Source organism: Quercus robur, chromosome 2, assembly GCF_932294415.1.
Source record: "Quercus robur chromosome 2, dhQueRobu3.1, whole genome shotgun sequence".
NCBI lineage: Eukaryota > Viridiplantae > Streptophyta > Magnoliopsida > Fagales > Fagaceae > Quercus > Quercus robur.
The window spans coordinates 2,057,550-2,084,469 of record NC_065535.1 but is presented as its reverse complement, the minus strand read 5'-3'; the positions used below and the strand labels follow the sequence as shown (position 1 = coordinate 2,084,469).

Here is a 26,920-nt window from a genome sequence, read left to right as displayed (position 1 = left end):
TATTTTTCGGGTTGGATCAAAAAATATGACCCATTTTGCCATGTACTCTAAAAAGATACATTTTTGTAACAAAAATATAATGTTTGATGTATTATATTTGTATAAAATTAAATACTCCAATATTTAACTACAATTTTATCCCATTATAATTATTTATTGTCCAAGTTGTGTCAATACCATTATCACTATATATATATATAGTTTATAATTCCATGCTTTTATTTATAGCAAACGGAAGTTATTTTTCTTGAAAATTCAACCAAAATTGAAAATATATATACACACACACATAACTCACTTAATTTGTGTCCCTAAGGTAGTTTTTTTTTTTTTTTTTTTTTAATATCCTATGAAATTAAATTAAAATTCTATAATTATGTTACTAAATTGAATACGCACCTTTTCAATTTTGTGTTTGATTTTATTATTATTATAGCAATCATATGTTTATTTTGCTTGAAAACTCAACCAAAATTGAAAAAAAAAAGTATGTTAAATATATTAAGTAATTTATATATTTTTTTTATAATTTCTTACAAAATTATATAATATGCTACTAAATTGGACCTAATATGAGAGAGAGAGAGAGAGAGAGAGAGAGAGAGAGAGAGAGAGAGAGAGAGAGAGAGAGAGAGAGAGAGAGAGAGAGAGAGAGATTATCTAACTTATACTTTATTCTAGAATAATTGATTGAAAACTCATAATAAACTGGTATGTATTTATGTTGGGGACTAGGGACCACAATTTGACTTCCTACAACCACTCTAAAAACTGGCCTGTGTGGTGTGATGTTGAAGGCCATAAAAAATTTGAGTGTGTCTTCCTCATCACCAATTGATTTTAAGATGAAATGACACAGCTCACAGTTCGACAAATAGTATCAGAGCCAAGGTCATGGGTTCGAGTCATGGGAGTGTCACTGTGAAGGAGGGATTGTTAGGAAGACCACAATTTGACTTCTTATAGGCCCACGTGGTGTGATGTCAAACGTCATAAAAGATTTGAGTGTGTCTTCCTCATCACCAATTAGTTTTAAGGTAAAATGATACAGCTCACGGTCCAACAATTTATATTTCTATTATCTTTTCTTCGTTTATGTCTTTTATATATTATTTTGGAGAAATTACACTTTACCACCCTAAACTATACACCAAATTACACTTTGCACCCTAAACTATTCGAATGCACATTTTGCACTCTAAACTATGACCCTTATTATACTTTGCACCCTAATGTTAATTTTAGGGTTAAGTTAGACAGAAATTGATAGCACATGGCTTGCACATGATTTTTGTTTAAAGTTTTATTTATTATTTTTTTTTTCAACTCTTCATCTCTCGCGTGTGTACAGGTTCAGATTTCTCTCTTTCCCCAAATCAAAACCCTTAGTCTGTAACCCTAAATCCCCAAATCAAAAATATTTTCAGCTCCACCGCAACAACACTGCTCCACCACCTCGACGAAAGCCCCAAATCTTTGCCCATACTAGCTTGGACATGATAATGGTTGGGATTTTTTATGGGTGTATTATTGTCAAAAGGTGAGTTGGGTAGGTAGAGCTTTATTGTTTTGTAGCTTTTTGGAATTGTCAAATTATGACTGTTTGTGGAATATTGTACAGAATAGTATTTTTTTTTTGTTTGAATTGTTGTATTAAATGTTGTGTCATCAATTAGTCTCCAAATTCTTGGGCTGGAGGTGCGAGAACTGCTGAAAATTCTTGGGCTGGAGGCGCGAGAACTTCAACTGTTCCTGCAAGTTCTCTGCTGTAAGAACTTCAACTGCTGCAATAGGATATGGTGGCGGTGATAACAGTCAATGTGTGGTGGTGCTTGGAAAAAGCCATTCAAAGGGTGCAGTCCAAAAAGAGGAAAAAACCTTGGGAAAGAGAGAGAGCTGTGAACCTGTACGCACTAGGAAGAGATAAAAAAACTGGAAAAAATAAAAAAAATTGTTTTTAATTGTTTGTGAAAAGGGTGTTTTGGTCTTTAAATATTGTGCCATTTAAGTAAAAATCATGTGCAAGTCATGTGTTATTAATTTCTGTCTAATTTAACAGTAAAACTAACAATAGGGTGCAAAGTGTAACAATAGTCATAGTTTAGGGGTGTAAAGCGTGCATTCGAATAGTTTATGGTGCAAAGTGTAATCTAGTATCTAGTTTAGAGTGGTAAAGTATAATTTTCTCTATTATTTTTTTATAAATTAAAACCTTAAATAAAATGAAACTCAAATATATTTTTCCCATTTCCCGCTATTTATGACATTGAGAAATCCTTGCCACTTCATGCACTTTCTTTTAACCAGTACCGGGGCAGGACTACCCTTGGACTAGGTGGGGGCAATGGCCCCCTAATTTTTTTTTTTTTAAAATATTATTATATATATGTGTATTAATTTGATTAATTTTGTTTTATAAAATTACATTTTATTTCCTTTTAACAATATCATTGATTCTTTTAAGAGTAATGCTATACTTACAAATTTTTTTATAACATTTTTACAAACATTTTTGGTAGCAAATTCTTATTGATTCACATATGGGTACACCACTTATATCATTTTTTTTACTTACCAATAACCACTTATTACATAAGTAATTTATAAAAAATTTGCATCTCTAGCATTTTCCTTATTTTAGTGACCATAAAAAAATTTATAGATCTAATATCTAAAACAAAATATACAAGCCAAAAAAAAAAAAAAAAGGTCAACAACAAAAATTACCAGTAAAACTGAAAACAAAATTAAGTTCAATTAACTAATTTTATCCAAAATAAATAACCCTGCCCTTTAAAAAATTCTAAACAAAAATAATTTTGTTCTTACCTATAAAAGTAGCAGAATCAGAAGTTGAAATCACTGCACATAACTAACAGTAAAACTGTCCCCCTTAACTCAAAGTTCTGGCTCTATCCCTGACCTCTATGAAAAACCATTTTCTTTAAATGCAAAAGAAGTTGACTGGATGCCCTTCTGTACTCCACAATATTTACATAAATTAATTATTTTTAGAAAGAAAAATGGTTTCACTACTGCAGCACTAATGGCTATAAATATCAGTAGGATTTAGCCAGATATGAGGTGTAAAGTTTTCTGTTTTGGTAAAGTCATGGCTTTCTTTTCCTCCTCTATTCTCTCCTTAGTTTCTCCTTTCTTCTTGTTCATGTTTGGAATAGCTTCTGCTCAGCTATCATCCAACTTCTATTCGAGTTCATGCCCTACGGCTCTCTCTATAATTCAAGGCGCAGTAAGCACCGCAGTGTCCAAAGAGAATCGTATGGGGGCCTCGTTACTCCGCCTCCATTTCCATGATTGCTTTGTCAATGCAAGTCTTATATTATTTTTATTTTTAATTCCTATCTTTTAAGCTTTCATCTTTAACCCGCCACAACGTGTTCCAAAAGACAATATATGTATTTAACTTACATATAATAATTTGTCCTTTTTTTATTATTTTCTTAATTTAGAAATATTTTTCTTTTGAAATGAGGATATTTAAAATTGTTCGAGCACCTAACTATTCTCTCGAGTACGTGTAATTCCCTCCCCTTATTTCACACACCCGAAGTTATTACGAGGTGAAACTCCTTGAGAATAGTCCCAAAATACTAGCTAAAAGTTTTTTTTTTTTTTTTTTTTTTTTACAATATAGAATTTCTACTCTAACTTGTATGTGAAGGTCCCTCCTAGAAACTTGAACCCCACCCTTTCCCCCACACCCCACAAGTATTTATACTTGTAGAGTGACTACCGCACCAAGGGTGTACGAGGGTCTAGCTAAATGTTTTGAATTCAAGATTTTATAAATATCATGAAGCCTTAGGATTAGAAACTACTAAGTCAATTCATTGTATTAATCACATTTATTGTCACATCATTTGTAATTTAAATCTACACCACACAAGTATTTATACTTGTGGAGTGACTACCGCACCAAGGGTGTGCGAGGGTCTAGCTAAATGATTTGAAATTCAAGATTTTATAAATATCATGAAGCCTTAGGATTAGAAACTACTAAGTCAATTCATTGTATTAATCACATTTATTGTCACATCATTTGTACGTCTTTTTAAATAAAATTTGTAATTATTTTACTATTTTCCTTTTTAATTTAAATCTACACACATACACATATATAAGGTAGTATTTCACTTATTGTATACCATCAATCACTAATTATTCTTTCGATTTAGAATCCAACTCAAAAGAAAAAAATATAACTCCATACCTATGTTTTATACATAGTTATAACTATTTATATTCTCTTTCACGTTTTGACACTAACTTATTTAATTTGAATAAAAATGATAAATTATCATTCTTCCAGAAACTTAATTTAGGGTTGGGGGAATTTAATCATAATTCTAATACATTTCCTCACATGTAGTTTTTTTTTTTTTTATTGTTATTAAAGCTTTGTTTGGATAGCTTTTTTTTGCCAGCTTATTTTATTATTCTGCTTATTTTTGCTACTATTCATAGGTCTCAATGCACTTTTTGATATTATTCATGAGTTTCACTGTAATATTTCAACTAATTTTTACTTTTATTTACAGTATTTTCAATAAAAAGTTTTCAGTTTCAACAAAATAAACGGTTTTCAAACAGATCCTAAATGGAGCTTAATTAACACATGTGATTTTTAACTTTAAATGAAAAGTATAGTAAAGATTGTGTTAAAACTTAGAACCACCTTTTTTTGATACCATGATAAATTATTAATTGTCACATATATATAACATAACGTTTTTTAAAAGAAAGTATTTATCATTAAATACTTGAACTTCAGCTTTTATCCCCCACACCTCACAAGTACTTATATTTGTGGAGTGTTTAAACTTATATTAGGTTATAATAAAATTTCTATCTTGTATAAAAAAAAAAAAAATGTATATAGAATTCCATTTCATTCGTTGGTAATTTTTCCATAAATCTATTCCATTGTTTTATAAACTAGTACTACATATATATTAAAAATATTATGATATGTAAACAGGGCTGTGATGCGTCTGTGTTGTTGGATGACACCACCAGTTTCAAAGGAGAGAAGACGGCGGGGCCCAATGCCAACTCATTGAGAGGATATGAGGTGATTGACACCATTAAATCTCAACTTGAAAGCCAATGCCCTGGAGTTGTGTCTTGTGCTGATATTTTAGCTGTTGCAGCTCGTGATTCTGTTGTTAAGGTAAGCTATCCTCAAATTCTCTTACTACTATCACATATTTTCATTCAAAAATGAGAAAAACTATCATTAGTAAAAACTAGTATATCATAGCTAAGATATAGCAATTAGAGATTTAAGATTAATTATTCCTTATGATGGACAGTTTGGATGGAGGAGAAAGAAGGAGGAGTAGAGTAAAGTTGGCCAAAAATAATTTATGGCCAACTATACTCTAAACTCCCTCCATCCAAACTGGCCATAACTGTCCAATTATAAGTTCTGTTCTATTGTCTTTTAGTTTGGACCGTGCAATTTTTGTTTTTGAGGTACCCTAACAAAGATTTGGATATGAATATCTATAAATAATAATAATATATATATATATATCAAAAGATATTTATTATGGAACAAACATCATAAATTCAAATTTATTGTGTTTATAAAATAAAATAAAATAAAGTTTAAAGAATAAAAAATAAATAAAAAGATTGGCAAGCAGCTTTACATTCAAAAAAAGAAAAAGAAAATTGTAATTCTTCGTATTAAAAATTGTGAGTAAAGAAAATTTTAATATTGTTAATGATTAGGCCATATTGGTCTATGATATATATTATTGCCCCTTAATTATTTACCTTTCTTATTGTTATCTTTTCTTTTCTTTTGTATGATTACTACAGTTGGGTGGCACTACATGGACCGTTCAATTAGGCAGAAGAGATGCAACCACAGCCAGTTTTAATGATGCCCAAAGTAACCTCCCTTCCCCCTTCTCAGATCTTAGCGGTCTTATATCTGCATTCAGCAAAAAGGGTTTTACTGCGCCAGAAATGGTGACTCTCTCAGGTAACAACAAATTTAAATACACAAAATTTTTTCACAATTGTTGATATGACCTGTTATTTTGATTCATAATCAAAATGTTGTTGATAGTCAGTCAATCCGTCCATGTAAAAGTAATATTGTTGTGTTTTTAACATTGTCCCTTAGTTAAAACATAAAACATAACTTTTTATCCCACCTCTCTCATTACAATTGCTTTTTTGGGTGCATGAATTTTCACCAAATTATAACAAATGTACTCTTTTTTTTAACTTCTCTTTTGTGTTTTTTCTTCGTAGGAGGGCACACCATAGGTCAAGTAAAATGCAGTATAATTCGGGCTCGTATCTATAATGAGACTAATATAGATTCAAACTTTGCGGCATCAATAAAGAAAAACTGCCCGAGTATAGGTGGAGATACTAATTTATCTCCTCTTGACCAAACTGCTGGAGTTTTTGATAACACTTATTTCAAGGATTTAGTGAACAAAAAGGGCCTTATGCACTCAGATCAACAGCTCTTCAATGGTGGCTCCACAGATTCCCAAGTGAACACCTATAGCCAGAACTCCGCAAAGTTCTTCTCTGATTTTGGGAGTGCCATGATAAAAATGGGAAACCTCAGCCCACTTACCGGCTCAAAAGGAGAGATCAGAACCAATTGCCGAAAGACTAATTGATATTAAGAAACTTTTTTATTTATATAATTACTTTTAGTTACTACACGTGGTTAAAAAATACATGTGACTGATCATGATTAGTCTCTTGGGACTAAGGATTGACTGTTACTGGTTGTTCTATACATGTGTTTGAAACTAAGTCCACTTGTAACTTTATAAAAGTATAAAGTTACCCAAAAAAGAATTAATAAAGTGGATTGCTCCATATTTTCTTCTATATATGTTGGTATTTTTTATTGCTATTTTTTTTTCTTACAAGTGAATTTTGACTCGAAGAGAAGGGGAAATGAAAATTATGGTTCAAATTAAATTTAAATTGAATCAATTCATGATTCAAATTAACTATTACAAATCAAAATTAAGGTATATTCAATCTTAATTACATAACATTTTGTATATTTTTGGATCTATAAAATAAAATATATAAACTAAAAAATGGAAAGGATCCTTTCCCAAAAAGTATGTTGGTCAACAAGTAATGACACATGCATTATCTCTATTTAAAATAAAAGTTACATAAGTTCACTTGAGTCTGAGAGTAATTTTTTTTTTTTTTTTTTTTTTTTTTTTTTGCTGAGAGAGTAGAATCCGTTTGGATACAGCTTATTTTGTTGAAAACTGAAAATACTGTAGCAAAATAATTTTTAAATGTGTGAATAGTACCATGTGAGACCCATTTTTAATATTTTTTTTTGAATAAAATGGTTGTGGGTCCCGTGAATAGCATAGAAACAGTGCTTAACAGTGCACTTTGTCAAGTAAAAGCTGAAACGCTTGCAAAAAAAAAAAAAAGGCTAGACGCCAGATTTTGAAACACAAAACGCCAGATCCAAACACATACTAAGGGTCTGTTTTGATACCACTTATTTTATTGAAACTGAAAACTTATTGGTGAAAGTACTGTAGATAAAGGTAAAAATTAGTTGAAATAGTACAGCAGGGCCCATAAATAATCAAAAAGTGTAATGAGACTCATAAATAGTAGCAAAAATAAACTAAATAGTAAAATAATTTTAATTTTTCATTGGTATCCAAACACACACTAAGTGTCTGTTTGGCTAGCTTATTTGCTAGCCAAACAGACACTTAGTGTGTGTTTGGATACCAATGAAAAATTAAAATTATTTTACTATTAAGTTTATTTTTACTACTATTCATAGATCTCAATGTACTTTTTGGTACTATTCATGAGTCCCACTGTACTATTTCAATTAATATTTATCTTTATCTACAGTACTTTTCGCAAAAAATTTTCAGTTTCTACAAAATAAATGAATCCCAAACAAACTCTAAGAGTAATAATTATACTAATGACCATGCAATTGACTCATCTAGCTGAGAAGATGAGGGTTGAAATTCAAAATTATAACATCTACGTGCAATTTAACTGAGCCTATTTGAGGCAATTTTTTTTTTTTTTTAAGATTATATATTAGGATTTTTCGTGATGGCTAATTCCATGATAAATTTATTTTTAATTTTTTTAAACATTTGCAATTGTAATTGTGTGGTGTAAGCATTTGCACTGCACTTGGATATACCAAATGTAAGCTCTAATTTACAATTTAGCCCAAAAGTAGCCCACTGCTAGATTAGTAAATATGCCAAATTTTTTTGGCATAGTGCAACATTGCCATTGCAAATATAGGATGGCGCTGTAGCAACTTTTCTATATTACAAATTATTATTTAATGGTACTATAGCTACTTTTTAAAAATATATGATGGTACTGTAGCAATATTATATTATTTTAATGTGTAAATATATTATTTTAATGAATAGAATAGGAAAATAAAAGTTGAGATGTTAAGTATATTGTAAAATGATATGAGATAATTGATAAAGTAACTTTTTTAAATAATAAAATAAAATAGTCTGAAAATACAAGATGTAAATGCTCTAATCAAGGTTGAAAGCTAAAAGGATTATTGTTGAAGGTGTTGGAATCTAGTTTTCAGTGGACCAAATTTGCTTGATCAATCGACTGAATTGACAGTTTGGACAGTTCCAGTAGACATTTTCGCAACTTTCAGTCTACCTAACCTATAAAGGAAAATCATTGACCCGGGCTTTCATAGCTTTTCTTTAATCAACCAACCCTAGAAACCTACACCAATTTTAATTTTAAACTACAATACAACTTTAATGATTTAGAGAGGAAGACAACCACACTAAACTAATAAAAACCTAGAGAAAGCCTTCTAGTTCTTCCTTGCTTTCTCTCTCATTGATACACCTTAGAGAGCTTTATACTTCCAAACACATAGATGACCATACTATTGTTGGAGTTATTGTTTGAAATCAAAAGAGATGATATCAAATCTTCAAGAAGCCTTAAAGTGATTGAGATATTGGTTTTTTTGCAAATAGATCAGCATGGCAACAAGTAACATTGAAGGCACAACGCATTATCTACACTTTCTAGTAGAAAAGGAGAGCTTAGGTTCTAAGCCTAACTATATGTATGGGAAGTCATGTGAATATTGTATGTACTATAACAACCTTCAATAGTGGACTTATTGAGTTGGAATTGGGTTTTACTCCAAAATGTTTTTACCATTTGGATTTTCATTCCGTGAATATATGCTTGTCACTACATGAATGTGTTTATATATGGTTAGTGTGCTTTTCTATTTATCCATATTAATAATGTGATTTAATATTGGTAGGGGTCTAAATGTATTTTTCATTATATATCATCAAAAAAGATGGTGGAAAATCCATTACCAAAAGTAATAGATTTAGAAATTTTCAAGGGACATGTCCCTTCTATAGGTATTATTAAATGATGAGTATAAATATCTTGGTTTAATTTCAAGTAATTAGTATACGTAGTTGGATTCATCCTTGTTGGCTTAAACTTTTGGGTTCACGGGTGCTCCTCTTAATAAATTGGTATTGGAGGAATGATTCCACTTTTGCTTGAATTAGCATTTAGTGATCTCTGCATTTGGTGCAACTCTTGCATACATGACACACTAGGATTTGCGAAGGCTCGCATGCTAGGAAGGTCAATGTGATAGAGACTCACATGTGGGTATTTTTTTTTTTTTTTTTGGTAATCTGGATATTCAATAAAAACTAAACAAAAGGAGAACTTTCAGGACACACCCTGTCCGTGTACAAGCCACATTTATCAGCCTCAATGAGAGGGAGCAAGTCCACAGGCGGACTAGAAAAAGAAACAAAAACTTCAGACTGTAAAAGGCCTATTCTAGAGAGTTTGTCAGCACACATGTTGGCTTCTCTAAAGATGTGTCTAACACGACATTGGGGGAGGTGAGTGATCAGCTGTTTACAATCATCAAACAGAGGGGAAATAACAGAATTAGCATAAACAGGGTTATTGAGAGCGTGAACTAAGGCTCTAGCATCCAACTCAACAATGACAGCATGAATATTCATATGATGGCATAGTTGAAGGCCATCCCGAAGCGCCCAAATCTCAGTTAAGAAGCTGTTAGTATGCCTAATATTTCTTGAAAAACCACCAATCCAGTTCCCTTGCTCATCCCTTATCAATCCTCCACTTCCCGCAATTTTCAATAGGTCAGAAGCCGACCCGTCTGTATTTAACTTCACCCAACCTGTCTCTGGCTTTTCCCATCTGATCTGTCTAACCATTCTAACTTGATTCCTTTTAGGCCGATTGACGCATAAAGCATACTCCGTGGCTTGCATGATGATATTCTTTGCCAAATGCAGATTTGCTCCTTTTCCCTTAAAGACCATTTGATTTCGTTGGTGCCAAATAAGCCAAATGGCAAAAGGAAATAAAACATTCCAGGGAGGATGATTGGAGGAAGACAGCTGCTTTGACTTGGCATTAGTGCTTAGCCACTCTTTGATTTCCTGAGAGAAGAAGATAGAATTATTACTGTGAATTCCCAGCTGGTGCCATGTTGATTTCACCACATGTGGGTATATTTGATGTATTTGCAAAGGCTCACATGTGAGGGGAAGTTAAGGTCGATGCGATAGAGGAGCACATATGACGGGGAGATTTGTTGCCAAAATACTTTTTGCTCCTTAATTTGTCATGGAATGAATCAATGCTAAACACCAAACATATTCAATTTTGGATATATAGATTGTGATTTACGAAATTGGTTTATTTTTACAAATTCTGTTCCAAAGAGCAACAATTTTGACAATATTTTGGTATGGTAATGTGGTGAATAAAGAGCTCACTATTCTATTTCTACTATCCATCCCATCTTATCCTCAATCAAACCCGTTTTTATTCCTACAAGGGTTGAGGATAGTTCCTGGGACACAGTCTAAGCACCCATTTTAAATTTAATCCTGCATATAAATAAGTTACATAAGTTAGATATTGGCAGTATTAATATAAATTCTGCAACAATTATGATCAATAATCAGAGGGATGCACCCTGAAGGTACTCATATGTTTTCAAAAGGCTCTTTCTTATTCTATCACACTATGGTGTGTTTGCGAATAGATTTTTCTTTTAACTTTTTAGCTTATTTCTTTATTAAAAGTTTTTCAGAACTTCAATTTTTCTAGTCATAACTATACTTTAACCATAACTATACTTTAACCATCTTTCAGTAAATAAACAAATAAGCAATATACTGTTAATTACCTTTTACCTTCATATGTAGTGCTACCTACAGAAGCAACACCAACAGCAGTTCCTGTGCAGAAAACTTCATCGGCATCAATCAATTCATCAATAGGAATAACACGTTCCTCAACCTGGCATCAAATTACAAACAATATTAGAATAATGGTTAAATAATTAAACTAACCATTTCCTAACAGTTTAAACATTTGAAACAAGTAGTAATTAATTATTTTTAGAAGAAAATAGAATGAATTCCATGACAAAGACTCTACAGAGTAAAGAGTTCACATCTTGGCAACAAAGAGAAACATCTAAAATAGAAACAGCAAGTTCCTAGTCATTCATAAGTCTCACATGTACAATGGGAAGAGTGGCCTTAATTTTTTAATGAAGCCCTTCTCAGTTGGTATTACTTCAAAAATTAATTAAGAAAATCAGATTCAGCTGTCATTTAGTGGTACATGAATATCACCTGGTAACCATGATCGCGAGCAATCTCAACGATGCTTCTACGGGTGACTCCTGGAAGAATGTTCCCATTTACTGCAGGAGTTGAAATAGCATTGCCCTAGAAAATTGGAAAATGCATGCATGAGGTTTAGAGTGTACCAATTATAAGAATACAAAGGGAGATAATATAATTTAGGACTGTAAAAATTTCAATGGAGTAAATGTGAACAAGTATTAAATACAGGTTGCTTAAACTTAATTGGGGAAATTGAATGGTTCAGTTTATGATGCCTAAGTGATAACTGATAAGTTGTCATCAACATCTTATTTGTATCAATATGGTTTATTATATTACAAATAGCTTTTCTTATCAAATCTCAAGCTTCATTACTTGCCTACTGTTTTCATTCATCTCCATATACTAACGATAATTCCACAAATCAATTTGTTTCTCAGTAATCAGCGATCCTTGGAAATTATGCCATATATTTTATTTACTTTCAAGGCTTATCCAATGAGTTTTATAGTTTCCCTTTCCTTGAATTCCATCAAGACAAAAACTTGCTAACATATTAGATTGAACTTAAAATATTCTAAAAAAAAAAAAAAACCTTCACAATAAAAATGTTACAGGAGGAGACCTCCTCAATATTTTTCCTATTCACTGAGTCCAGATATAAGACATCAGAAAATCCTCTGCTCTTTGCTTTAGTCCATGCTTCAAACCCTACAATTTCAAACACGATGATGTGTTATACAATAATGCTTAATGCAGCAAAAACTTAAGTTACATGAGAGAATAATTTCCTTATCGGGGAGAGGCATGATCCAAATCTTTCTCAACATACAAGTTCAAGAGTGCAAAACCCTCCTGATTATAAACCAAGTTAACATAAATGATAAATCAATCTACACTTGGGGTAGGATCCAATGGAATAAAAATCATTGTCCCATTTTTAGTATTCTAGACAATCTAGAAGATCTTAGTTCAAAGCAAAAGTAAAGCTTCAATTGGAAAACAGAAAATGCCCTCACCTTGAAATAGTTGCCAACAGGGGAAACATATACTAGGAAAGTGTATTCAGGTGCTGCACCCAAACCCAATATTTGACCACTTCCCATGAGCAGAGGCCTAATGTACAGAGACCCTTTTCCTGGAGGAGGAACCTGATCATCATAATCATCCACATATATTATATTAAAAAGATAGTATAAGTTTATAGAAATAATTAACTCATAAAGAATTAATGGTTCAGCATTTTCTTCAAGATAGAAGAGGATTACCCCACGCTTGTTGGCTAGGACAGCCTGCTTCACAGCATCTACAAATTGATCAATGGAGGGTGATGGCATGCACATTCTCTCTGCTCCAAATTTCATGCAAATCGCATTCTGCTCTGGACGGAAGAGAAGAAGCCGCCCATCTTCTTTCCTATGTACTTTTGTGCCTTCATACACTGCCTGTTCAAATTTTTGACATGATTATAAGTTTCTTTATAGTCTTCACAATGAAGGATAAAATAGGCTGCATTTTAATAGGGATGGCCTTGTTTTGAGTTACTTGTTCTTTTCATTTTTCTCCTTCTTTCCACCTCTTATTTGCTATCCAGCTCTAAGTAAAAGTCCATACTACATATTAATTCATTGGACATGTCTTCCTTCAAAAACAGTGACTGCTTCATGCATTTAAGGAATGATTAAGGTGACACTGACCCAAACTTATTCAAATTTTCCATATATGAAACTTCACCAATGGGTTGGACCAATGTTTTAGTGATAATATAATCGAGACTTGAAACTCGAGCATGATCACTTTCATTACTTCAAAGTGGTCATGTCACCATATTCGGTTGGAAACAAATTTTATTTTCTCAATCTAACAGTATATAGAGTGCTATGTCATTTAAAATTTTAAATGACATGACACTGGATACCCATTAAGACTTGTAAGTACAAAGCTTCCTACCCAGACAATTAGAACCAAGTGATTCAACTTCAAGTTACTCAGAATTTGTATTAGATAATAGAGTTCCATCCAAAGTATTGTAGCTAGCATGCAAAGATTTGAATATTGTAACAAAGAGATCACTTGCAGCTTACCTGCCCATAATTCAGAACTCCAGCAGCAGGGCCCAACTCAATGTTTCCATAACGATTAAGTTGACCCTGTTCAAAATCCTCTCCGTTAGAACATTTCATAAGGTACTTGTAATCAGTTGGCATTATACCAAATCCAAGATTATCCCAGTCCAAATCAGCGTAGTCATCATCTCTGAAATTGCCAATTCTCAATAAGAAAAGCAGAAACCAGAAAAAAGGGTCAAAAACATTAACAAGAGTTCCATTTTTTTTTTTTTTTCACTTGGTAGAAAATTCTGGACGAAACCACAGGACGTGTGTATTTGTATGTGTATTTGAATGAGGATAAATGTACCTACTAAAGCATTTGCATAATGTTGTAACACAAAGGGACTAATTCAGTTTAATGCAATTACCGATAAATAGATGGTTTGCACATTTGTTGCAGAGAAGATGAAGCCTGAGATGAAAATCCATAGTAACATCCAATCTACAAAATGTACACATTAACACGTCAGTTCTCCTTATGTATGTTCTTTCACATTTCTATCCCTGCTTTAGCTTTGAACTTTGAATTCAAATCTGTTTGGATTAGCTTTTCACTTTTAATTTTTCACTTAATTGTTTATTTATATTTGTTGGGAAATTTAGACCCCAGTTGAAAGAATTAACAAGTTTTAAACCTAAGTTGTTAATTAGATTTATTATGAATAAAACTTGTTAAAACAAACAAACATCAATATCATGTCAAAATCATGCAGTGGAAAAAAAAAAAAAAAAAAAGACAAAATATGATAACCTAGGAAAACCAATGAAACCAACCAGTTTCATAGTAAAAAACCTGGGGGGAAACCTTCCCAAAAAGCAATTCACTATAGTAAAAAGAAGTTTCAGATCTAGTACAAAACCTTTGTCCCTAGACTCTACAATCCTTGTAGATGAACTTATAGCAGAAACCTTCTACTGCTTCAGAACCTCTAAACTCTTCAATATATGAACGCCACCCTTTGATGCACGAATCCTAGTACGTGACTAACCAATTGCGTGGATCTCAGTACGCGACTTAATCACCAACTAGAAGAAGAATGTTGGCTGCAAAGTTCTTCACTTCATCAACAATGAAGATCAAGAAGCACTTGGTTAAAGAGAATAAGACATCGGTCACCTTTTGCATATGTTCTCCTTATTATTCTCTTATGTGATAGTCTCTAAAATAAGCCTTATATAGGTCTAGGGTTGTGAGAAAAAAAACCCTACACAAATACAAAAGCTTGGCGCAAAAATCAAATCTGAAAATTCTGATTTTCGTAACCTCGATAGATAGCAAGTGTCGAGCTTTAAACCTCGACAAATACAACTATTGAGAAGCTATCGAGGAGGTGTCGAGGAGGCATAAGCTTTCTTGATTGATCCACCAGCTATCGAGAGGTGTTGAGCCTATCTATCCGCAGCTGTCGAGCTATCTATCCAGCTTTAATGAACAGTTTTTCTTCACTTGTTTCTTGATTCAATCTTCATGGCTTTAATACTAGACTTGAACAGCATGTTTCTTGAAGTATTAAACACATCCTAGATCTATCCAATTGCGCGGATCTCAGTACGCGACTTAATCACCAACTAGAAGAAGAATGTTGGCTGCAAAGTTCTTCACTTCATCAACAATGAAGATCAAGAAGCACTTGGTTAGAGAGAATAAGACATCGGTCACCTTTTGCATATGTTCTTCTTATTATTCTCTTATGTGATAGTCTCTAAAATAAGCCTTATATAGGTCTAGGGTTGTGAGAAAAGAAACCCTACACAAATACAAAAGCTTGGCCCAAAAATCAAATCTGAAAATTCTGATTTTCGTAACCTCGATAGATAGCAAGTGTCGAGCTTTAAACCTCGACAAATACAACTATTGAGAAGCTATCGAGGAGCTGTCGAGGAGACATAAGCTTTCTTGATCGATCCACCAGCTATCGAGAGGTGTTGAGCCTATCTATCCGCAGCTGTCGAGCTATCTGTCCAGCTTTAATGAACAGTTTTTCTTCACTTGTTTCTTGATTCAATCTTCATGGCTTTAATACTAGACTTGAACAACATGTTTCTTGAAGTATTAAACACATCCTAGATCTATCCAATTACAAGTAAAGTGTATTTTGTCAAAGGATTAGCTAATTACATAAAATAATGACATATGTTCCTAACAAATGAAACACATATGTCCTTACAATATTTTTTCAAAACGCAACCAAAAAAAAAAAAAATAATAATAAAAGGGATAGACTTTCCCTCAAAAAAAGAAAAAAAAAAGACTTAAATCTTAAAAAATTATATTGTACAATAGTATTATCTCCTCTCAGCAGGTTTCATGAGCAGGATCTCTAGATAGGACTGACTTTTATGTGAGAGGATGTTTCAAATTGATGTGCCAAATTTTAAATTAAAAAAAAAAAAAAGAGTAACAAAAGAATTTTTTTTTTATTATGGTATCAATGTGACACCAATTAAATTAATTGTTAGTAAGTATTTGTTTTTGTGATAGAACCTCATTTTCTCTCCTTTGTGTGTGTTTATTTCTAAAAAAAAAATGACATTAGCATTTTTCTTAATGAATATCCCACATCATCTTATTAATGGTTCTCTTGTTATTAATATCATTGTTTTATTTCCTTTCCACGACTTTTTTTTTTTCAGGCTCAATAGTAACACTAATATATATATTGGGATTTTTTTTTTCTTTTTTTTTTTTTGAGAGAGTTCAATTTATGACATTCATTCCTAATAATAGCTCTTTATTATTAAATCAAGACACTAATTGATTTTTAGTGTAGGCGAGGATTGAACCCCAAATTTCTTATTCAACAATCAAAAACTTTACCGATTAATATTAGGAAGTGGTACTAGTATCTCGTAGGAGTATTAAACAACACAAACCAACACCCAACCCAATCAATAAGCAAACCATATTCATCACACCCAGCCCATTCTTGTAAGTCGAACCTATCCCGGCCCAGATTACATATTGGCCCTTATGAACACGTTTTGTACCATTCTCTCTCTTTTTTTTTTTTTTTTTCTTTTTTTTTTTGGAGAAACGTTTGGACCATTCTTTGAATCGAACAAAGAGAGAATAACTTTTTTTTTTTTTTTTTTGAGATACTTTTGACCGGTCTTTGAATCGAACAAAGAGAAAATAACGTGTATATTATGTTTTCATCAAAATCAAAAAATAAAACGTGTATGTTATGTAAGAAAATATAATTGATACTAGATTATCTAATGTACGAACTAAGAACTAAATAACCTATTATTAGCACGCGCACCAAAAAAAAAAAAAACTGGATAACCAATGTAATTAATATATCCAAGATAAGGATAATTTTATGGTAACTCTATGATTTTTTTTTTTTTTGGGGAGTATGATACGTACAATGATCATGGTCATTTAATTTAATTGTTATAATCTCATTGGGTTCCAATTAGCTTAACTAGTAAAATCTCTGATGGTTGTATAAGAGATCCGGGGTTCAATCCCCGCCTACACCAAAAACTAATTGGTGTCTTGGTCTAATAATAAAGAGCTATTATCAGGAGCGGACGCCATAGGTTGAAACTCTCTCCTAATTGTTATAATCTCAAACATTTAACTAGTTGAAGGGTTTCTATTCTGATGGAGGAAATGGATAGTTAGAATTACTTAGACAACATGGCCCCCCAAAATAGAAAATACTAGAGGTGCTAGAGAAGATAATTAATCAATCACCAAAACATGAAAATTGAACGATAGGATAGCTTATATATGACAGTGGCGGCTCCAGGATTTTTTTCTAGGGGGGTCAGTAGTGGTAGAGTTAGGAATTTGTCATGGGGCGATTAAAAAATAAAATGATTAATTATATATATATATATATACAACTTCCATATTATATACAATAATCCAAAATAAATACAATTTAGTATACAATACAGCTATATCGTACGTATCATACTCCCAATTTACTTATAAAACACTATGAACAATTAGACCCCCAATTTACAAATTACCAATTCAAGCTTAATGTCAAACAATTAATGTACGGAATATGAATATAAGCTTAATACAGAATTGATAAAAAATCTAAACCAAATAAAATCACATCCACAGCAGAAATTAAATGAAAAAGATTAAGGGAAGAGAAATGCAAACACAAGGACAGCACACGATGTGTTATCAAAGAGGAAACCGAAGCTCTCGGCGTAAAACCTCTCCGCCGTCCTCCAAGCAGTAAACAATCCACTAAAGAATGTAGTTGGGATACATAAACAGCAGAAGACCCTCTAAACCTAATCTACCCAATGTACCTAAGCCCTCCAAGCTCCTACTCCAACGAGGTTACGCCGAACCTAATTCTTCTTTAACTTACCGGATTCCGCTACTTGACCATAGCATTAACCAATATGAAATTGGTCCCTTCTTAATTGCTTCCCAAACACCAAATAGTCTTCTCACAGATATGAGTATAGTGAGAAAAGGTTTTGGTAATGTACCTCTCAATGATTTGACAATGGAGAGGAAGAGAGTAGATGAATTTGAAGAGTCTCTATGTGAAGATTGATGATGAATTAATCTTATTTTTCTCTAGGGTTTCTCTCTCAAAATTCTCTCTGGAAGTTTTCATATTTCGTGGGTATAAGGGTCTATATATAGTGGGGTGAGAAAGGAATGCGAAGAGTCAGTTTTTCCCAAACAGGGTGGTCTGGTGACTTGGCCTTGCGACTGGACTGAGTCGCGAGTTCAAGTCACGAGCTAACGGCCTGGCTAGCCTGGGACTTTTGTCCTATAGTGCAACGGTTGGCATGACTCTTCAGCTCCCCTGCATGCTTCACACGTGTGCCAACTTTGGCGGCTTGCCAGTCGCAAGTCAGCCGCAAGTCTCAGCCGCGAGTCTCTGCATCTTTGCACAATCTTGAGCATATCTTCACACTCTCTCACTCACTACCCTTACATGATTCCCACCTAAATACAAGGTTACTAATTGCTAAAAAATAAGCAAATTTGGCACGAAATAAAGCCAACAAGATGGTTGATAAAATTCAACTTTACAATTCTATCAAGGTCAGACAGAGAATCAAGGCTTAACATTCATGAGGGTCACCTGGTTTTCTTCATCAACAGTGAGTAGAAAATAGTTTTTATTGATCTGTCTCTAGAGGATATTGTCTGCAAATGAACAACCCTATATTTCAATAGGAAACTCAAACAATTCAAGGACAAACGAATTCACAGAAACATTTTACTACAATCAAGGCCTATTTTTTTGAATTGTACTACAACAGCATACATTAAGTTCGACTAATGTCTATATTAATGAAGCTATACATTTAAGCTATTACACTATAACTAGAGATTTCGTAACGACGTGACAAAATCTTGACTTTTATCCAAGGAAAATATATCTATTAAGCAACATATCCCCACTTATATTTTAAAAAGAAAGTTCGACTAATGTATATATTAATTAAGCTACACATTTAAGATATTACACTATAACTAGGGATTATGTAACGACATGACAAAATCTTGACTTTTATCCAAGAAAAATATATCTATTAAGCAACATATCCCCACTTATATTTTAAAAAGAAGTCGTATTTGCCATTTCGGTATCATATCATATTAAGGCTTCATACACATACATCTAGATAGGCCTTAGATAGGTGAAGAGATCACTCACACTATGGATAGAGAAACATCACATGGCCACATAAATTGTGCACTTGTTGAGATGAGATTAGTGTCTGGAAGCTGCCTCCTTTGTTATAAGTATCTGAGCTTTTTGTGCCTGCGAATGATAATTTAACCCCAAAAGCATTCAAATCATATTTTTGAAAAAACAATGCCAAATGAAATGGTTTTCAGAGTATCCCTATTTCGATCATTACCTCTTTTTCCCATTCACATCTCAGTGTGATTATAGTTAATATCAATGTCTAAACCACAGTTCCACTAATCATTCCAGTCCAGATACCCTGCTCATTCAAATTCAATTATGAACATGTAAAATCAACAAATCATACTGGAAGAAATGCATCATCCGATAGAAGTGATGAATATTGAATATGCTGTCTTTATAACTTTGGAGTGACTTTTTTTCTATTCGTGTCTTTGTGGCACAGTCAATGTTGGCTTCTAAATTTTATATCATGGAAGATTCAAGAAATCAAGGTGTAGTTCTATTTACCATGCCAGAATATGTGTATCCTAACACATTGAAGTATTGGCAACAATGCAACACACGTGCCGTAATTCCAAAATGAAGTGACCAACCCAAGAGAACCCCAAGAGGGACCCCAACTAAGTAGCAGCTACCTATGTTTATAAAATCCACTTTAGCTTGCCAACCAGATCCAATAGCCACACCTGAAAAGCAACACATCACACCAAATCATTACATGATACTTGCATTTGCAATTTCCATGACTGGGTGCTATTTCTGTATCTTACGCGAGAGAACAGGTTGAATACAATTGAAAAGAATAGTGAACGCCAATAAGACTGCTAAATCATTGACCATTTCAATAACAGAAGCGCTGGAGGTAAAGATCATTGCAAGATTCTCAGGAAAGGCTATGAATATTGATCAAAATAGGAGTCCAACCATTAAGGAGGACAACACTGAGATTGTAGTAGCAAATTTTGCACCTTTTGCATTGCCTGCACCAAGCTTATTTGCTACTCGTACCCTGAATTAAGAGAACACAACATGGTTAAAAAAGATGGGTGGAAAAAGTGACTTTTGTTCACCAGCATGGCTATAGTGTGAAGGGATGGATTTTTTTTTAGATTGACTACCATACTTTTACCAAATTTTAAACTTCAACTTTCCTGCCAATGTTGGGTGGTTAATTTTTGTGTGCCTGGTTAGAAATTAGGACTCTGCCTCCCTTTTTATATCCTCCCATTTCACTACCCTTTTTCATCCTCCCCCTTTCCATCGTTCCTATTCTTCCTCCTACCAAAACACTACCTAAAGCTTATATCATATAAGCTAACACTAGACTATTGGAATATTATCTGCATCTTCCCAACCAAGACCCAAAATGAGTTCACTTTATTTGGGATGAACTCGCAAAGACACAAACTCAAAGACTTCCCTCCTAGACTAGCAATGCCCCCGGATGTAGGGGGGGGGGGGGGGTAAGCTAATAAAGTTTTGCTTTGGCAATATATACATCTGCATGGTTACATTGAAAAGGTAAAGATAGGTTTCCACCAATCATCAGTAGTGAAATTTTCTAAGGTCTTATGAAGCTAATGATTTTGATAATCTCATATTCAAATGCTTTAACCACTTGGTTGGTTTCAATACAAAAAAGATAAAATTTAAAAGAACTCCCTCCATTCCAAAAGTTACTCGGTAATTACCAGAGATGCTACGAAGAGAATCCAAGATATAAAAATGGGGCATTTATTTGAACCTATCACGTCCACTAATGATGTTAATGATGCTGGGAAGATGTTATTAAATTAAAACACTAATAATTGACATTTAGCTCATAGAAAAGACCATCGGGTTTTATCTTGTCAAATAATTAGATATTCTCTATTGAAACTCTCTTTCAAGAACCTTAACATATTGTTTGCCTTTAACAATTAAAGCAAGCGAGTAAATTAAGCCAGAGGCATTTTAAGAAAAGATGATATTATATCATTGTGGAACTGCATGTCACAAGAACTGCGTTAATTAGTTCACACACTCAAAAAAAAAAAAAAAGTCTGTAAATGTACTGCTTACAGACATCATTACATGGGGCAAGAAGCAGTATGATTTCCACACTTGGGAAGATAAAGCTTAACATAATGATCAAACTTATGTTTTAGTGGGAATGGGGATAGCATTGGGCAAGTGAAATGATGATGCTAGTCACATATAGGACTTATTAATCTGTAACTCTTGAACCTCAAATCTTGCTTCTCACATATTATCCACATTTTCATTGTTCTAATTGCATGTTATATTCCTATTCTACCATACACATTATGTTTTACTATAAAGAAGAGCGGAAACAAGACTTAGAACCAGCAGCAGCCAGAAATCCGAGAGGAATCATCACTGTCTGGCCCCGTATGCTTAGCCACATAGCGTTTCAAGAGCACTCGCCATACCCAACTACATCAAAATGGTCATCACGCGTTAAAACAATGGTTAAATGATTCAATTCATCGTGAAAATTTGAGATTTTCTGAAGTATTATAGTGAGAGGAAGTGTTAGTTTTTGGGACAAGTAGTAGTTATCGTGATGAAAGTGAAAGATTAGAAAGGAAGAGAAGGGAAATGGGAGTACCAAGAAACCAAAAGTGATGGCGATGATGATGGTGGAGGTGATGGAAATGGCGGCAAGGTCGAGGTCACTGAGGTGGCTGGAGAAGGACTGGGTTATGACAATTATAGAGAACATGGCAAGCCTGCTGAAAATGGAGGGTCCAGTAATTGCCCACAATTTCTTCGACTCTAACCATGTTTGTCTAAGCAAACTACTTGCATTTTTGAGGTTGATGTTAACAGAGGTTGTTGTTGTTGTTCTCTCACACCCATGTTAATTCTGGTCACAAAATATTTGGAGCCAAAGTTTAGAACTAGAAGTGCGTAAAGTACTGTTTGTTTTTGTTTTTGTTTTCTTTTTTTTTTTTTTTTTTTTTTTTTTTACAAGATAGAATTTCTACTCTAGCCTAATCTAAGTGTATGTGTGTGTGAAACTCCCTCTTGAAAACTTGAACCTTGGCCCTTACCCCACACACCCCACAAGCATTTATACTTGTGGAGTGACCACTGCACCAAGGGTGTGCGGTGGTTTCTATTTTCTAAAATGAGAAGTAATTTTGTTTTTGTTTCAAACAATTATTTTTCCCATTGTGGGACTGTGAGTTGGACTAGGAAAGTAGGAATCATCAATAACATAAGTGAAGTTGCTTTCTTGGGCCTCGATACATCGAACGGCTATTATCACAAGACATATGTTGTTTCAAGTTTCAACAAACATCATCCCATAAGGGCTTTAGCCAGGCCAGGGCCTAAACAATCAACGAAACCTTACCTTAAGGCCCATTAAGCTAATACATGGGCCTCCCTACTCACCCATTTAAACTTTCAAGACTCACACACACCTAGACATGGCAAAACAGGTCAGAATTTTCTGACCTGACCCAAAAAATACTTGACCCGAACTCGATTTTTTTGACCTAAAGCAAAAACGGGTTGATCCGTGACCCGACCCAAACCCAAACCATTTTTTTAAAACTTTTTTTTTTTGGGTAAAAAAATGAGTAAAATTAAGACAATATTGATTTAATTGTTTATTGCGAGCTTTAAGGAAACAATTGATACATGTACATAACTGCATGCAAATTAATTAAAAGATAAATGCATGTGGTTGAGCATTTTGTAATGAGTAAAGATTTTTAGATATCAAATAACAAAGTGCATGCCAAGATAATTTGTAGAGTTAAAAATATAGATTTAAAATCGTAGACATGTGTGAGAAACATTCACAAATATGAAAATAGTGAAGTCAAAATATCAAATTAGCATAAATTATGAATGCTTAGACCTATTTTTTAATAATTTATGTCCAAAATAAACGGCTTTTCAAAATAAATTATGATATTTCCTGGAGTATGTGTTGCTTAACAATGATATGATATTCATAAAAAAGACCATGTATAAATAAGTAAGCAATCAAACTTTAATGTATATTTCAAATTGAAATAGAGTGTCAACCACAATTGATAATAGATTATAAAATTAATTTTCAAGATTGTAAATTTCTTATATGTTTTTATTCTTTATCAAATGAGTTATCCAATAAGTCATTTGTAATTTTGTTTTATATTTTGGGATGTTGATATTGTGTAGAAATGAAACTTGTGTGTTTGTTTTACTTATCTTTGTATTATTTTGTTTTAGATAGCAATGTTAGGATTTGTATAATTTTAAAATTATTGAATAAGTATTAATAAGTTCAACTGAGTTCATTCTTGATATAAGTTGTGAATTCAAAATAATGCATTTTACATCAAGTAATTTGTTGCATAACTTTCCAAATGGCAAATACATGTTGTTTTCTTTATAATAATTATAAATAAAAAATCATGTGAAAAATACAGGTCAACCCAACCCGCAACCCAATTGACCCGAACCCATTTTTAACCTGCTTAAAATGACCCGTGACCCATTTTACCAGACCTGACCCATCCGTTTTGCTATGTCTACACACACCCCCATTCCTTAACACCTTAGCATATTCTATTATTATAGCCAAAATGAAGTTCAAGTTTTGAGTAATAATAGTAACAATATATGCTAGTTTCATATTCAATTTTTTAAAAATTATTTTCATACCGTTTTGAAAAAAAAAACAAAAATCTTACTACCAAATAGGTCCTAAAACTCTTGATTTTTTTTATAACCCTCATGTCGAGGTATTGAAATTCAAATAGAAGAAGTAATCTTTCTAAAAAAAAAAAAAAACACACACACACACACATATATATATAATAGAAGAAGTAATCTTTCTAAAAAAACACATATTATATATATATATATATATACATATATATATATCTATGGGTACCTTGGATGTACTGATTTTTAGTCTTTGGCTTTTCACACAACATCCTTGGAGTCCCACATCGAAGAGAACTTCCTCCACTTTCTGCCTTATAAATTCTGAAGCAAAGGAGTAGTGTACCATCAGTTATTAATCCTTCGCTTTAGAGCTTATAAGGCAGAAAGTGAGGGAAGTTCTCTTCGATGTAGGACTCCGAGGATGCTGTGTAAAAAGCCAAAGGCTAAAAATCAATACATCCAAGGTACCCACAATATATATATATATATATATAAACCTGTTTGTGTTTTTTTCATTTAAAATTAATTAATTAAAAAAGAGTTTTAGAACTTATGTGCAGATATTTTGTTATGCAAAATGATGAAACCCAAATATAGATTATATATTTCAAGGCTATTGATTTAATTTGTTTTGATTGGAACGTCACTTTTATTGGGATATACTACTTACACAATTTTAATTATGCACTAATTGTAATAGAAGTTGTAAAATTGTTGTGTTATATACTTTTTGGCAAGTTTTTTTTTTTCTTAATAAGTTCTAATCTTAGGGAAAGGAAAGTTCGAATTAATAACCAATGTATTAAGAGGTATATATGGAGAAATTATTATTTACACTAGGATGATTGCTGATGCGGTCTTCCCTAACCAATGAGATGATGTCATCTATGCTAATGTATGTGTGAACTTCCTAATCAGCACAAGGAATAAAAAATAAAAATTACCAGATGATGTCACATTTGCATAAATAACAGTATTTTATTAGTTAGGAGGTCAGGGAGGACCAAGTCAGTAGTCCTCCTAGTGGACCTAATAATTTTTTTGTATATATGGTTCCTGCTAATTAGTGATAATCAAAAGATTGATGTGTCCAATTCAAAGTCAAATATTGCCAACAAAGAGTCCAAACATATTGCCATAAAAGAGTTCAATTCAAATTCTAATACTTTCCAAACATAAATCAGCCAATATCACTCTCGTGATTCTCTCCTCCATAGCACATCCCTTGACTTTAGCTAATTTTTTGTAATAGTAATTTGCTTTAATTGTAATCTCTACTGTAAGGACTCAATTTGTAATGATCCTAAATTGGTATTGGGTTCGTACGTTAAAGGCCCAAACAATAAAATTTGTAGAGCGTGGATGTCAAAGAACTAGGTTAACTCTAAAAGAAAAATGATTAAACCTCACGTTTATAGATGAATTAGCACTAATATAATGATCAATTTCTCCTTGAAACAAGTTCAGTTCTTTAGTTCATAAGGATTTCTTCTAAGTCCTCTTTGTTCAGAAGTTCCGATCCCCTTTCTCAATGCATTCTTTCATGTTATATACTGCCCTATTGGTGTCATCTTCACCACACACGTGTAGGTTGAGTTCGGGGGATCCCTTCCTGTCTCATCTAACACCTTCTGGAACCCCCAACCAGCAGCTATAAGGCTGCCTTATCACTGTTCAGGTATCACCTCCACATTAATGCGGCCAGAGAGTTGGTTAAGAGGCAATTAATGCGGAGGCAGCTGTTGTTAAAGATATTTGTTTACCTTTTCTTTCTTACCCTTGGTCCCATGTCCCACTTTTAGTGCTAACGTAGCTCGGAAGTATGTTTGTAACAATGTGGCGTTCAAGTCGTCCTCGAACTCATATTGTCGAGAAGGATTTTGTCCTCGGACGAATACTGAACTCACCTTATGTGATATCTACTCTTCCTTTCGTTTGGTTACCTTTATAACCTGATATGGGCCTCCTCGAACAGTTTTACATCCTCAGATGGGCCACAGGCCCAATTAACATGACTTTAATAATTTATTGATTAACCGGCCCCCACATCTACAATTTAGGGAAATTCGTCTATAATCTTTTAGTATTAATATAAAACAGTATACACCTTACTTGGTGTGGTTTTTCAACCCAACATAAACTTTGTATTCTCTATTCCTTTATGGTATCAAAGCTATATGTCCAACAACATTTAAAAAATAAACCCAATTTCTTTTTTCCAGCTTTTCTCTTTTCTTTGCTTTAGCTAATTTCAATGGAATCCACCAAATCTTCAACTAGTGTCGTGGTACCCAGTCATTCAGGGTTCATGTTAATTAAAATAGACGGAACCAATTATCCTCTTTGGCTTGATCAGATTGTTCCTATTTTGAAGAGCAAGAGTTTGATGGGATTTGTAGATGGTACAAATAAATGTCCTTTAGAATTTAAATGTGACAAAGATGGTAAGGATACCACCAAAGTGGATCCATCTTATATTACTTGGCATCAATAGAACCAAATGATCCTCAGTTGGATCAATAATTCTCTCTCCCCACTAATGCTATCCACAATGGCTCGTTTCACATCAGCATATGCAACCTAGTCCTCATTGTAGTGTATTTGATTAATAGACTTCCAACTCGTGTCTTAAATTATCTCACTCCATATGCAAAGCTATTTCAAAAGTCTCCCACTTATGATAGTCTTCGAGTTTTTGGTTATGCATGCTTTCCTTATTTACAACCCTGTAATACAAATTAGCTACAATTTCGTTCTA

General features: G+C 33.1%; 1 protein-coding gene across 1 annotated transcript; it reads left to right on the top strand.

Annotated features, from left to right (window-relative positions):
* The first annotated feature begins 3,091 nt into the window (after window positions 1-3,091).
* On the top strand, window positions 3,092-6,888 carry LOC126708995 (cationic peroxidase 1-like). The gene is made up of 4 exons (XM_050409061.1): window positions 3,092-3,328; window positions 5,000-5,191; window positions 5,848-6,013; window positions 6,289-6,888. The coding sequence occupies exons 1-4, from the start codon at window positions 3,113-3,115 to the stop codon at window positions 6,669-6,671; spliced, it is 957 nt and encodes a 318-aa protein (XP_050265018.1). The 5' UTR covers window positions 3,092-3,112; the 3' UTR covers window positions 6,672-6,888.
* The last annotated feature ends 20,032 nt before the right edge of the window (window positions 6,889-26,920 follow it).